Below are 15,399 nucleotides of genomic sequence, written 5' to 3'. Positions count from 1 at the left end.
AAGTTTCATAGAAGAACGTTCAAAGAAATCGGAAGGGAAAACATTTTTCCCGGCTGGTTGAAAATGTTTAAGTTTTTATACTTTGTGGCCAAAGCATCTAATTCAATCACACTTATTCAAATAAAATGATAACGAATGGCATCCAAATTTACGATTAACATTGATTTCAACTATGTAAAATCGAACAAAATCAACCAAATACATGTCGAATGGTCAAGACTTTTTAATAGAGGGAAGAATGCAGACGACTGAAATTAGAAAAAATCAATTAAAATTTCTACTAAAGAATATCTACGCTCATGACCTCTTCGGAAAAGTTTCGGTATAAGTTTGATGAAAGTAATTATTGAATCTAGCTATTTAAGTATTAAACTTGATGTTATCGGCATGATAACAGTGTTTCATTGTGGTCAAATTTTTGGATTTATGACTTATGCCGGAATCACTGTGGAGTGGTTTTAATAAGTCTTTGTGCCTTTCAGCCAGATGCTCAGTTTAGAAACCAACCTATATCTGAAGCGCCAATAGGCATATTAGCAGCACAACACCACCGTAGGTCCCTTCAATTTTAGATTTCAATCGCATTCAATTGAATTTCATTCGGCATCAACGACACAGCAACCTATTTCAATTCAATATTGTTGTTGAAGTCGTCGTTCGCGTCGCCACAGGCCACAGCCTAAACACAGCAGTTTCCAGAGGCCCTGGCCCTTCCAGGGAAGCTGGTCGTGTAAATGTCAACCACCGAACCAGCTAACAGGTTATTCCCGCATCCCTTTCATATGCCGTTGCGTTGTTGGACGAACAACACCGATTTGAGAGTGCATCGGAATGTTTGTTTAATATGCGTACACGGAAAATTAAAGTTACATGAAAGTGGGTAATACACAGGAGAAACATGACACTTCTGAGCTAACAGTCTATCATTGTTATCATCTTTATTAGCAAGATTTTAAGCCCAAGGTCTAGAATACGTGTATCACGTATCCCTCTTTTATAAAACTAGAACCAGTGATTACATATAAACAAGTTTACTATAACTGACTGTGGTGTCGATTTTTATCAAAATAAGACAAGCCAAAAAACTTTTCTTTCTTTTTAGTACCAACATTTTTTTATGCAAACTGGTTACTGAAAACGAAGTCGTGGGTTCGAATTTCACCAGTAAGCGATTTTTTTTCACAAATTGATCTCTCAATTTGTCAATTAGCAACATTCTGTTGCTTATAATTACAAGTTTTTCTGTATGGTTACTGCCTATTTCATGATTACAGATTAATCGTGCATCCGCATAAGAGTCGCGGCGAATGCATCCCGTCGGAGTTCCCGAGTAGGCGGTCAAAACCACCGATTATGTGTGTGTTTCAATGATTATTGTTTCTCGCATTCACATCGGAACATAGTTCTGTTGAGAGTCCTTGTCGGCTGTTGAGGTAGCGGCGGCGGCGAGTGTGCAAGGTGTAGGCGGTGCAGCAGCTTTTGTGTCAGCACTCGCCGAACAGACCGCATGTTGGTTTGAGGCGTTTTCAATTGAAATTGAAAAAGGACAAATCAATCCACTCGCGTGTACCTGACTTGTCGTCCTCCCGTTGAGCGATCATATTTCCTGAGGCCGGGATGATTGCACCACCGCCATTACACAACCGCCAGTGCCAGTCAGTGCAGTCGCTGTTTATTTGTTTTCGAAACTAATTTTGCTCCGTTGTAAATTAGATTTGTTGAATATTGGCTGCCCGATGTGTGAATATGGAACGTCAGCGTCAAAGAGACTTTGGTGAAAGCATGGCTTGTGTGGGTGGTTTTCATTTATGGAAACCATCATTTTCCGGGAAAATGGTGAATTATGCCTTTGCTTTGGTTGCTGTGGTAGCCTATTACCATGGAACATCCAAATGACTTCGAACTGGCTGATAACGTTGCTCTGTTAGCTCAGCGGCGCTATGATATGCAGAGTAAGTTTGATGATCCTACCCACCACTCCTTGGCGGCAGATCTCACTATTAACGCCAACAAGAACAAATCGTTGAATGTAAACACGATCAACTCTTCCTGCTTTGCGGTAGCTGGGTCAGCAGTGGAGAATGTTGAATAGCGCTGGTGGGTTACGGCTTTGACTCTTCATGTTTTCGCTCGCTCAATCGCGACTTTGGCGTTCTTGCACTTAAGGTGTTATCTGTGATCCACTGTTTTCTCTGGGCACGTAGCTCACCCAAATTATTTTCGCTCATTGGGCTTCTACGCTGCCACGTTTCAGAATATTCGCAGCACGGCTCCACACCAAGATCGTCTCAAACGTGAAATCTGGCCTGCTGGTGTGTCTCAGTGAAAAACACTGCTAGTATTAGCCGTCCTTATATAATTAGTGCATGGTGGCTCCAATGAGGAGCTCCATAGTCGATGCCACCCAAAATACATAAATAGCGTGTGAAGAATATTCAACGGCTGCTGGTTTTCATCAACAAATGCCTGACTCATTAAACTTGTGCATGGTGGCTCCAAAGAGGAGCTTCGTCATCTAAGTCAACAAACGCCGATATCGACAGAATAGAACGGGAACAAAATCAGCAAGCTTACAACAATTTATAGAGCCTGGCCCAGATGCAGCTCTCTCAACGAAGAACTAAGAAATTTGACCTGGTTACAGGTCAAGGCGATGGCGGCCAATCGCTAAGGATAAGGATCTTTCAAAGTACTGAAAGCAATTATTTAAACCCATTGTTGTACACTAATGCGTTTGTGGTTTCTCCCAAAATAACTTGTCCTGATCTCGTACTCGAATTCTAAATTTATGACGAAGGCACATGTTCGCCATTTGGAATGAAGCCGGCCTTCTGATATGTGATACATGTATTTTATCTCACAAAATTCCTTGATAACATCACGAAATGTCTATTAGTAATACATAATGAAACTGAATCCATAAAAAAAATAACATTACCTTTACATCTTTATTTCATTTTTACAATAAAACGAGGGAACTCTATAACATTCTAGATGGGTATTTCACAGAACAACAACAGGACAAGGGTCTCACAGAGAGGCATGGGTACGAAGGTTAGAGAACACTACTACAGGAGGAGCAACGCGCGCTAAGCATCTTCCGGTTGCCGAACTGCTTTGGACTGTATGGCGGTCTGATTCTCTTTTACTACAAGGGACACTATGTACAAAGGAGCGGATACAGCGGAACAGCGTCGTGTGCGCTTCTGGAGTGGTTGGTTGGTACAATAAAACGGATTTTTTTATTCGGTGAGGGGCTTCTCCTACTACATACTGTACAGTCACAGGGTGATCGTGATGATGGTGATGGGGGAGGATATTTGTTAGATGCCGGGTTAGAAGCCAACTACTCGGGTGGAGGATTGTTGTCGTGTCGGAGTGGAGGGCGATGAGGAAAACGGGGGTGAGATATCTACAACCTACAAGGCACGAATCAACAAAGGACAAAGATCTTGAAGGAGGATGTAACCCTGAAAAAAAAATCAATGCAAATACAATACGTAGCTATTTAAAAAATAACATAACAATAAAATGTATGGTTTGAGTTATAGATTTGTACTGGAAAAACTCGATTTTAGATTTTTACGATAAGTCGTATGGTGCAGAAGCATAAGTTGGGATAATATCAATAATAAATAACCGTTAAACGTATCATTTCACCAATTTAGGTGTGAGAAGAAATGTGTGGTTCGTATTCAGCATAATTGTTTCACATGTCTTACTTCAATTGCTGCACACGACAGAATAATTTATCGAGGAATTTTTTATCTACCATACACCTTATAGTTCATGACGATATGTTGTATAGTCATATCAATGACAACGATGACAACCCAAATCGCATACCAAATATTTTTTTGGATCAAACAATATATTGTAATTCTAAGGTACTTGGTTGTGAAAGTCCAACAACTGTTTCTGGTATCTTACAATCAATGGTATTGTATTTCCATTGGACATTTTTCCCAGGGTCCCTCCTCTTCTGACGTCTACACAGATCAGGGTTTGGAAAGCGGGGTACACGTTTTTCTAGCAAAGGGAATCGCTTATACAGATGCATCCAAAATACGGGGGGCGGGGAGAGACAATCTCTACAGCGAGCAAATTTACAGCCGAGCCGGATGGGTGGTTGAAGGGGTTGCATTCAGACTGGAGAGTTCCCGGTGCGGTTAGTTGCGGAAGTTGATGGAACGCGTCGGAATCACGGAACCAAGGGAAAGGGGGGAGCAGTGATCCATGAAGGAAGGGGTTGGCGTCTTGGTGTAAATCGGCACCAGTCAAAAAACGATTAGACTCACATCAGGTATCGGTTGTAGATGATGTGGAGGTATCGCTCCTTGTAGATGTGTTCCTTTTAGTAATGGATCGGCTAAACCTGAGATGCCTGCCGCATGCAAGCCACCGGCTATGGCTAGTGGGAATACTGTGCAGGTCTACACACGAGTTTGAATGTTTTTTTTTTTGTTTGTTTCGTTCAAAGAGTACAGTAGTGTAGAATGAGACAGATTCACAGGTTGGTATGTGGTGTGGCAAAAGATAAGAGATGCGGTCGAGAGAAAAAAAAATGAGAGATGAGATTAGAATCGCAAGAATCAAGCCGTTACGTTGGAGGGGGTGTGGTGGAGTTGTGATCGGTTGTAGGCAAGAGAGAGAGAGATAGAGAAAAGAGAAATCGGAAAGAAAATTACTTAATCATTTGAAGAAGCAACGATTGGGGGGAGTTTTGGAGCAGATCGAGGGGAAACGCTCTGGATTCGGAGCACGCTACTAGAGAGAGAAATCGGATTATGAGGAGATAACGTAAGCACCGGATGGGTTCAATTGAAGGATTGAGTGCTAACAATGGCGAAAGAAATTAATTACACGGACGGGAGGAGCAAAGTATCTCTAATCTCGACGTAAGCGTGTCATATGAGTAGGAGGATGGGCAAAAGAGAAGAATCAGAGCAATAGATAGAGAAAAAAGGTCAACTGGAGCAATATAGATACGCATGAGGAACGAGTCGTTTGGTTCCGAGTTCTCTTACCTCCTGTGCTGGAACGGCATAGTTGCCCTGGATGGTGTACGCCTGGCCGTTCGCTACTATGACCGGTCCGTTCATCTGGGGCTTCGGCCGGTACGGGATGGTGGCACCTTTCGGGGGCGACTGCAAGAGAAACATAATTGGTCGAGTGAGTGTAATGAAATGAAATTTTATTAAATTAATATTACGATTTGCTCGAAAGCGAGTGGGGCACTCGCTGGTGACCGCAGGCCACCATGAAGCTTTTTTGGTGGTTTGTGGGAGTTTCGTAAGTGGCATCAAAAATAATGTTTTATTTTCGATTCAGAATTTTGGGAGTTCACATGGTAAGTTTTGAATTCTTTACTATCTCATAGATATTGTATGCTCCGATTGTTGTCGCTAAATAAAACTAATCTTAAAAAAAACCATGGTGCACATCAGACGGACTTGGTTTCCAATGTGCCTAGTAAAATAATAGCATGAAACGAGCTCACCAATTCATATGCACTTATGCATTGCGTGGAGCGGATCTGGTTGGATGGTTAGAACACTTGACTATCACGCCGAGGACCTGGGATCGCATCCCACTCCCGACAAACTCACAAAATGTGAGTTCTTCCTTCGGAATGGAAGTGAAACGTGGGTCCCGAGATGAACTAGCCCAGGGCTAAAAATCTCGTTAATACAGATAAAAAAAACTTATGCATCGCTTAGTTGTAGACATCTGTGTAGCATATTCGAGCTGCAACGAATTCTCGTTCATCGCGATTTGCATTTTTTAAACAACATGTGCTTCACCGACCTTTTCGCATTCTCTGGAGCTTTACTGTACGAATTGGTGAGCTCGTTTCATGATGTGGTAGTTTAGAATTATAATTTTTCATAACACTTTTTGATATTCCATACAAGACTGACAATTTGAAATCGCATTTTCTATTTGCGAGCAAATTTGCTCCCTAAGTAAAAAAAATACAAATCTATATTTTTTGAAAATTTTGCAATAATTTGTAAAGATTGTCTCGCGGAATCTATGACAAAAGGTCGAAAGACATAAGGTCGAAGGACAAAAGGTCGATTGGACAAAAGGTCGAATGGGCAAAAGGTCGAATGGGACAAATAGTCGAATGGACAAAAGGTCGAATGGACAAAAGGATGAATGGGACAAATGGTTGAATAGGACAAAGGTTGAATAGACTAAAACAAATTGGAAGACATGGAAAAGTGATCAGAACTTGACAGAAAAACGACAATTAAAATTCCGAAAAAAAATAGAACCAGTGATACCAAAATTATTCAACAACTTGAAAAAAAAGGATAGAAAAATGTCTACTAAAACTTACAATAGCTTATATGCAGTAATTGATTACCACATTGCCTTTCGAAATAGATGCCCATAAACGATACAAAGTAATGCTATTCATAGAAGTTAGATGTGAAAACAATATTGCTTGAAAGAACAGCCCATGGGTAGATGAAGGATGAATCATAGATTGACATATTGTCATTTGAAACTACAATCATTACATCGATTTAAAAAAGCCAAACAGTCTATAAATTATCGAAGGACAAATCTCTGGGTATAATATGAGCGGAAATTATTCAATTATACAGTTGTTGTTGTTTGTTTATAACCAGAGATTTTAACCTTTTATGGGTCATTCATCCCGTAATTATACAGTATAATTCCAAAGAACTACCTAGGAACTATCAATCCAAGAGGGGATGATTACTAAGCACAAGTAGTCAATGATTATTTCGGCAGTATAGTTAGAAAGAACAGCTATTGAATAAAGGAAGGCAAAATTTCTGATTGAAAGACAAGTACTTATAGAGTCAATAATTATTTCAGTAACAAGAGATAAAAAAGAAACAGTTTATACATTTAAGAAGTAAAAATAAATAATCAAACTCAATTGCCATTGAATACTACATTAACATAACTTGAAAAACAGCCTATAAACAAAAGCTTAGCTTAGCTTAGCTTAGCTTAGCTTAGACTGACTGCACATATCTATGGTATAACTTGAAAAACAGCCTATAAACAAAAGAAGGAAAAATTCCCTATAGAAATGTTAATGGCTAAGATGCATATATTTCTATAACAACACTATACTGCCCATAACCGCATAACAGTAACATTCGATAGAAGTAGGCATTGGAGAAAATGGGACCCAAAGTTGCAACTTTTAATAGTATGGGAATGAACCGAAATTGTAAACATTTTTCATTATTTCGTAATCAATTGTTTAGCAATAAGATATTCTACAGTACTTCTTGTATGCTGGATCAATTGTCAGAAAATAAATCGGACCTAAATATGATTGATGACACGCATTAAAACCAGTCTATTTTCCTAGTGTGACTGCTATGCGGTCACATCGGTTAATGATGGTCAATGAGACAAAACCAAAACGACTTGGTGTTTATTTCTCAAATCCTAGAACAAACTTGAAAATTTTATTCAGGTAGTCGAAAGTACTTGTAATATGATGATGATGCCCGATATTAACACAATAACAGCAAAACATGCAAATGTTACAATTATGCGGTTATAGGCAGTATAATTTTTCTCTCAATGAGCGTCAACAAAGATTTATCAAATATTTTTGTCCTATAGGTGAGACACCAGTTTGTAACTTCGTTTACTAAAATTTTTGTCCAATCGACCTTTTGTCCCATTCGGCCTTTTGTCCCATTCGACCTTTTGTCCCATTCAACCTTTTGTCCCATTTCGACCTTTTGTCCCTTTCGACCTTTTGTCCCATTCGACCTTTTGTCCCATTCAACCTTTTGTCCCATTTCGACCTTTTGTCCCTTTCGACCTTTTGTCCATTCGACCTTTTGTCCCATTCGACCTTTTGTCCCATTCGACCTTTTGTCCCATTCGACCTTTTGTCCCTTCGACCTTTTGTCCTTCGATCTTCTGAGTTCCATGACAAAATGTCGAATGTCAAAAGGTCGACGGTCAAAATGTCGAAAGGACAAAAGATCGAATGGACAAAAGGTCGAATGGGACAAAAGGTCGAAAAGGTCCAAGAGAATTCCCTGCTCCAAATCTATATAAATAAAAATGGAATGGTGATTGTACAGGGGATAGACAAAATGATCGGGACAGGCAAAATTTTCACTTTCCAAAAAATGTTCAACTAGCTGCAACTTTTCGAAAAGTGCATCAAATATTCTCAAATTTTTACTGTAAGTTCTTCAACTAGTTGTGTATCAGTGGACAAAATTTGGAAAAGATCGGACAATTCTTCACAAAGTTATAAAGATTTTTGGAAAAGTTAAATTTATCCGATTGCCAACTTTGAGCTGTTATATCTCCGGATTCAATGAGCCGATTGCAATGAAATTTTGACCATTCATGACTTATATAATGAACTCTGGAAAACATTTGACTTAACTTTAAATTTTTAACAAGCGAAAAAGTTATAGCGATTTTATTTTTTTTTCACGATTTTTTAGTAAATTAATCTATTTTTAATATGCATCCCATTACTTTTTCAATTTATTGGCGGCTATGTTGATACTTTCCTTCAAAACGCATTTATATATAAGTCAATTAGAGGGAAACTAAATGAACTATAATTTGCATCTTGAATTTTGTAATGGATGTTGATGTTTTGGATAATTTGGTGTTTTATTAGAAAAATAATCTAATCGTTACAATTTTCTTACGTGTTAAGAATATTTAGTTAAGTCAATGGTTTTTCATAGCTCATTATATAAGTCTTAAATGGTAAAAATTTCATTGCATTCGGTTCATTGAATCCGGAGATATAACAGCTCAAAGTTGGCTATCGGATAATTTTACCTTTTACAAAAATCCTTATTACTTCGTAAAGAATTGTCCGATCTTTTCCAAATTTTGTCCACTGATACACAACTAGTTGAAGAACTTACAGTAAAAATTTGAGAATATTTGATGCACTTTTCGAAAAGTTACAGCTAATTGAACATTTTTTGAAAAGTGAAAATTTTGCCTGTCCCGATCATTTTGTCTATCCCCTGTATGTTACGAATAGGCTCAGGAACGGGTCAACAGATCGACATGATTCTTTCACTGTTGCATTCCGCCAGACATCCGACGTGTTCGTACGAAAAAATAATTAGAAAAAGTGACCGGGAAGGCAAGAAAAACGGGAAAATCTGAAATCCCATTATGAGGGGCATTTCTTCATGGAACCGGATGTCAAAAAACAGAGTAGGCAGGCAGGACGACGTTTGCCGGGACTGCTAGTAAATTAATAAAATTGAACAAATTAAAATTAAACTTTATTTCTCACTTGGTAAAAGCTTATCATCTCTTCCGGTTTCAACTGTGCTTCAACGCAGACCTAAGAAACTTTCAGTTGACCAATTAGTCTTGTAGAGATTTTGAGAACCATCATGAAACCTTATATCATTTATTTTGGTTTTATGATGGTTTTAAGAACCTCGTCAAGTCCATTTGACTAAAAAATGCTGCTTCGGAGTGGTATACTCGGACTCTAGTAGATGATTGTAACTTTTTCAATTTTCAACGGATTTTCAATTTTTTTTATGAATCTTTCTCAATCGGATTTTCAAATAAACTTGTAGAACATTATTTATTTCCAAATTACTTTTCCTATGACGTCATTTGTTTTCTTTTCTTCTTTTTACAAAAAAAACCTTAACGAATGTTAAATCTCTTGGAGTACTTTTGTAGATATTTGTGTTGCTTTCTTGTCGAAATTCCAATGAAAATACCCCTTTCCTAACAAAAGAAGATTGAATTTATCTCGAGGGAATCCAGATTTTGGACTTTGGACCAACAATAGGGTACAATCGTCTTTATTTAACCATAACCAGGGTGCAAAATGTTCATAGTCATTGACTGAGAACAGCACAAATTTGAATGATTCTGCACTGAATATTCGAAACAAACAAATTCATTTTCGCTCTCCCTCTTCACACAGTCAGTCAATTCGTAGTCATTGAATACGAAACCGATCGAGAAACATCTTCATAATTACCTACGTTTATGATTACGATTCCTTCCAAAAACACTCCACAACAATCAAATGGGAAAAGATCTGTGTAAAGCACCGTTAAATGTAATCGAAACGTTAATATTTTATCAGCAATTTAACACTTTGTGAGATGTTTACAAATATTCATCGACTTTCATTCAGTTGACAAACGAGTATCGAGCAGCTGAATATGAATATGCAGGCAAGTGAATGAACATTGCCGCACGGTGAACTTCAGCTCGTCTGCTCAAAAATTTTGCGCCCTGACCATAACAGCAAGACATATTCACGGGCTGTGAACGAATACCCTTCCATCAAATTACCTATAGCAATATCTTCGTTTTAACGAAAATAGATCGACAATATTCAGGAATATTGTAACGGAAAATCTGTAGCAACGGATTGTGCACTAACATTGCTTCCTTCTCTTAACTACCGGAAGGACGTGGCCGATGCCGTTACTTAGCCTTTGAAACTTGTGACGCTGGAAAACTCACATAGAGAACGGGAAGTAAGCCACAGGATCTACTTATATGTTGGTTGTATGTGCAAATTTGTCCAGTCCCAGTCCAGTCCAGTTAGCCTAGGTGTTAAGGCTATGGATCGCCAATCCGGAGACGGCGGGTTCGATTCCCGTTCCGGTCGGGAAAATTTTCTCGACACCCTGGGCATAGTGTATCATTGTACTTACCTCACAATATACAGATTCATGCAATGGCAGGCAAAGGAAGCCCTTCAATTAATAACTGTGGAAGTGCTCAAAGAACACTAAGTTGAAGCGAGGCAGGCCAAGTCCCAGTTGGGACGTAGAGCCACATAGAAGAAGAAGAAGAAGAAGAAGATGTGCAAATTTGATTGCTCTGATCAGTGCCGTAGCCAGATATTGTCTCTGGGAGGGGTTTTCAACGGTTAGTGATACCTTTTCTCATTCATTCACACTTACATTTCGTAAACAGCAATGAGCAATTGTATGCCTTGCGTGAAAATAGCGGAAAAAAAAATCGTCAGAAGACGTTTTATACTGAAAATTTGTACCACAAATGTCAGATCGGAGAGGGGGTGGTTTTAACCCTAATTTTGTTGAAAAATGTCCAAATGTGCCATAAAAGCCTTTTCTTTGAAACATCATAACTCAAGAACGAAGCATCGTAGAAACAAAGTTTTTTTAATGAAAATGAAAGCAAATTTTCTGTTACTAATCCACATTTTATTTCAGGAGTTATCAGGTAAATGTTTCGCATATTTTTTAAATGCTTATTAATCATGATTATGATTGTTTTTCTTACAAATGTATAAGAAAACATACACAACACACACTCACATACATTACATATACATATCTCATCATATATTGGGAAAAGGAGGGACCATCAGGGCACCCGATTGAAGCGATTTGGACAGGAGCTTGGAACTGCCTCCTCCTTGTTGTTAACATTTCGTGGATTGAGGGCGGGCTCTTCGACCCCATCTATTGGGAGTATTCTGTCAATCGAGGGCTTGATTTTGCAGTTGTTCGTGAGAACTTTCTTCTGGAAGGAGATTCTTTTCCCCTGACGCGGGTTTCGCGCAAGTGTCTCTGCTTGCGGGTCCGCACAACCCTTTTTGGCCCTTCATACAGGAGAATGACTGACCACTAACAACAACACAATCTTGATCAAATCGCTTTTCAGATTATTCCAGCAGTGCTATAGGCAGCTGCCTTGCTACAATAGATGGTAGAACAATATCATATCATATCATATCATATCAGAAAATGAAAGCAAATTTTCTCAGGAATCAAAAAAAAATATGAAATGGAAAAAGTTTTCCACAAATTTTTTCACCGTTGAGAAATTTTATAAAGGAAAGCCGGAAAAACTATGTCCGAACTCGTGGAAAATTTAAAAAAAAAATATTTTTGAGAATGTATGTAATTTCATAATCTTTGATCGCTGAAATCTTTGGAGTGCACTTAATTTTCGTTCCTGAGTTATGGGAAATTTAGTGAAAAATGACCATATAATATAGGCTTACATGATCATTTTCACAAAATTGGCCATAACTCAGTAACGAAAAAAAGTACAATCCAAAAATTTCAGCGATCAAAGCTTATAAAATTACCTTCTCAAAATTTTTTTTTTAAATTTTCCACGAGTTCGGACATAGTTTTTCCGGCTTTTCTTTGTGAATTTTCTCAACGGTGGAAAATTTTGTGGAAATCTTTTTCCACTTCATATTTTTTTTGAATTCCTGAGAAAATTCGCTTTCGTTTTCATTAAACAACTTTGCTTCTACGATGCTTCGTTCTTGAGTTATGATTTTTCAAAGAAAAAGCTTTTATGGCACATTTGGGCATTTTTCAACAAAATTGGCCATAACTCAAAAACAAAAAAAAGTGCATTCCAAAAATTTCAGCGATTAAAGCTTTTAAAATAACCTTCTCAAAAAAATTTCCGAAAATTTTCCACGAGTTCGGGCATAGTTTTTCGGGCTTTTCTTTACGAATTTTCTCAACTGTGGAAAATTTTGTGGAAAACTTTTTCCAGTTCATATTTTTTTTGGATTCCTAAGAGAATTTGCTTTCATTTTCTAGAAAAAAAAAAAACTTTGTTTCTACGATGCTTCGTTCTTAAGTTATGATTTTTCAAAGTAAGCAGTGTCAGAGGAAAACCAAAAATTTACACCTGAGTTTTCCGGGAAAATAGGCGACCCTGAATCTTTCTCATTTTTTTTTTGTTCATATATCCATGAGCCCTGCCTGTGGGAAAAGTTTCATGAAAATCTGAGACCCTTCGGCCCAATTTGTACAATAATAAAAAAAAAATGCCCGGATTTCACCCGTTCTTCGCGTCTCAGATGCAGCGATGGCAATTGTTGAGAGTACCTCAGGCAGATTGCTAGAGAATCAACCGCTCTCTGAGCAATGAAGCAGGACGAACAAAACGAGAGAGTTTGCCGTAGAAAGGGCTCACTGCGTGGTGCGCTTTGTGTGTGCGTTCTAACAGAGCTATACAAAATGAATGAGGGATTTGAGAATTTGTACTACTAATCCATGTGCATTGTTTCGCATACCGTTGCGTTGTGCGTACCCTCGCTTCTTACATCAAGATATGAAGGAGAGAGTCATGACAGTCATATCCATATCAGTGGTGATCATCGCAAAATGAGACAGGCGGATGAAATGTGTGGAATCTATCCATTTCTTCTGTTGAGAGAGTGTATCAGAAAGGGTTAATCGGAAAGACTGGGTAATACAAGTTTGGGATTTTTCAGCGTCGATGGGACTAGTGCGGTGATAATTCGCAGCACTGCAAGGTGCAGATTTTTGAAAATTTTGTATCATTTTTCATGGTCATTCTTCTGAAATCTCGTTTGCATTTTGAAACCGTTGTTTTTGAATTCACTATACTTCTATCTGAATAATTGAAGTTGTTCCTCGGGCTTTCGAAAGAATATCTAATTTTTCAATCGACATTTCAAATCACATTGTACGTCATTGTTTCAATATGTAACTGAATCACACCCAACGCTTCATTTTGTCACCATCAATGGTAAGCAACTTCACTATTCTTTTCCATAAGAATTGAGCTGACTATGATGATGTGAAGATATCACTGAAAGGCCAACTATAAAACTCATTTAGATTGTAGGATGAGATACAAAATAAGAAATACTGCATGTTAATCATTAAAAAATTGAGGTTTTGGCTAATATCAAATCAGGATAATGATCGTGATGTAGAGTGCTTGATATTGATCGACCTGTATTTATAATGACGGTGAGGCAATATCAGTAGTCAACTGATAGGGCTGAGATTTTGCACCACTCAGAGGTTCTGAGAATCGTTATAAAACCTTTATGATGTTTATCATTATTTTATGATGGTATTAAGAACCTCTTTGAATCGATTTGACTTGATAATATTTCTTGGGCAGTTAAATCGCCCACTGTGCCATACAGCATTCACATGCCAATTTTTTGTGCAATCAAAGTTCGCAACAACTATGTCACGCACATGAATGACCACACACGTCGCACAATATCGGGCCACCGTTGCCAAATGGAGTGCATAGAATTCTCTGGCCAGTACCCTCACGCTATACGTATCGTAACCGATGAACCCAACACTCAAACCCCAGGCCGCGGGACTCATAAACGGACCTACCATCCGCCGAGCTAGCTTGGCTGGTCGACCGCTTGGGCCCTTGTCCGGTATGCCGCCACGCAGATGAATATAATATTTCATGAATTTTAATTGAAATTTATATTACCTTGTGCTATATTGGCTATAAATGACCGGTCCGCGACGAGGATGACGACGATGACGGCCACGGTTGACTAGAGTGCTGGTGTTGGTCGCAGCCGGAAATTTACAGTCGAAATTGCCCTTTTTATGACGATGTCGTTCGTCCGGCACCTCCAACCGACTTGATGATATTTCCGCATTTTCCCAGAACTAAAAGCGTACACGGTACCACTTCATACAACAAATGCTTCGACAACTCGTTATCGTCGAAGATCCTGCACTGTGATTTGTATGTAGGTACACGTTTTGTGGCATGCTATAACTGTCGTTCAAAATGTTGTGACCACCACGTACAAACTATTTAATTTCGACTGTTTTTGATTGACAAAAAGACTGTGTGACGTCCAAGCGTCCACAATCACTGTCACAGTCGCAGTGGTATATGAAGTCTGCGGTGGGCGAGCGAATGCATCATCAATAGCTTTCTCTTTCTTTTATTGAAGTTTTCCGATGTTTTATAACATAGCATACCAGTTAGAACTAAGAAGACATCTGTGTCGCTTCCTTCCGAATGTACCATGTGAATCTTTTCGCGAAACACAGTGCCTCAAAAGCCCAACCATTGCATGCGTTCCTGTGCGACCCGGCACTACACAAACACTTTATTCCCCGTCTTACAAGAAAACTTTGGCCCCATAAGTTCCTACGTCGAGGGCAATAGTTTTGCCTAGCGGTGCACACACAAGTTCACCGCAAGCTCTTTTACTCGGTAGTAAGTTGCTGCAGCTGCCAGCCAGCCAGACGACGAGATCGGGGAGATACTGCCTTCCTGAAGTTTGTGGTTGCAGGATTGCAAATTTACTTTGCGAGAGAGAAAGTTTTGCTCTGAATGGAAGTTGCCGGGTCGTTGTCGTCGTCGCACTAAGCGGGTTCCGTATGTAAGTTGACGACCAGCTTCTTTTGAACTAACGTATTTTTGCTAATGCCCTCCCCTAGTCGGAGTTCCTCATTAAAACACTGCGAGCGAAAGGATCCGGAGGTTGAATGCAATCAAGTCGGTCAAATTGACTGGATTGAATGCAGTTTAGTTTTCGGTGAATGGCAATTAATTTCGTGACATTTTCCAACGCATGAGGGACTTCGAGTGCAGATGGGACGTTTTGAGCAGAACTCT

The 15,399-nt window shown here is 38.9% G+C and overlaps 1 protein-coding gene across 19 annotated transcripts in view; it reads right to left on the bottom strand.

Moving 5' to 3' along the window:
• The window catches only part of LOC109419413 (poly(rC)-binding protein 3), an 885,090-nt gene that overhangs the window by 88,900 nt on the left and 780,791 nt on the right, over positions 1-15,399 (bottom strand). For 10 of the 19 annotated variants that reach the window (XM_062852706.1, XM_029866280.2, XM_062852707.1 and 7 more), the window contains 3 exons: positions 5,028-5,147; positions 4,864-4,887; positions 4,299-4,433 (listed from right to left, as the gene is read on the bottom strand). In XM_062852706.1, coding sequence (XP_062708690.1) covers positions 4,299-4,433; positions 4,864-4,887; positions 5,028-5,147 — 279 coding nt within the window. The remainder of the gene's footprint in view (positions 1-4,298; positions 4,434-4,863; positions 4,888-5,027; positions 5,148-15,399) is intronic. The other 9 variants (XM_029866293.2, XM_029866291.2, XM_029866285.2 and 6 more) reach the window with 3 other exon arrangements.

This window comes from Aedes albopictus, chromosome 2, assembly GCF_035046485.1.
Source record: "Aedes albopictus strain Foshan chromosome 2, AalbF5, whole genome shotgun sequence".
Classification (NCBI taxonomy): Eukaryota; Metazoa; Arthropoda; class Insecta; order Diptera; family Culicidae; genus Aedes; species Aedes albopictus.
This window is presented reverse-complemented; position numbering and strand designations above follow the sequence as displayed.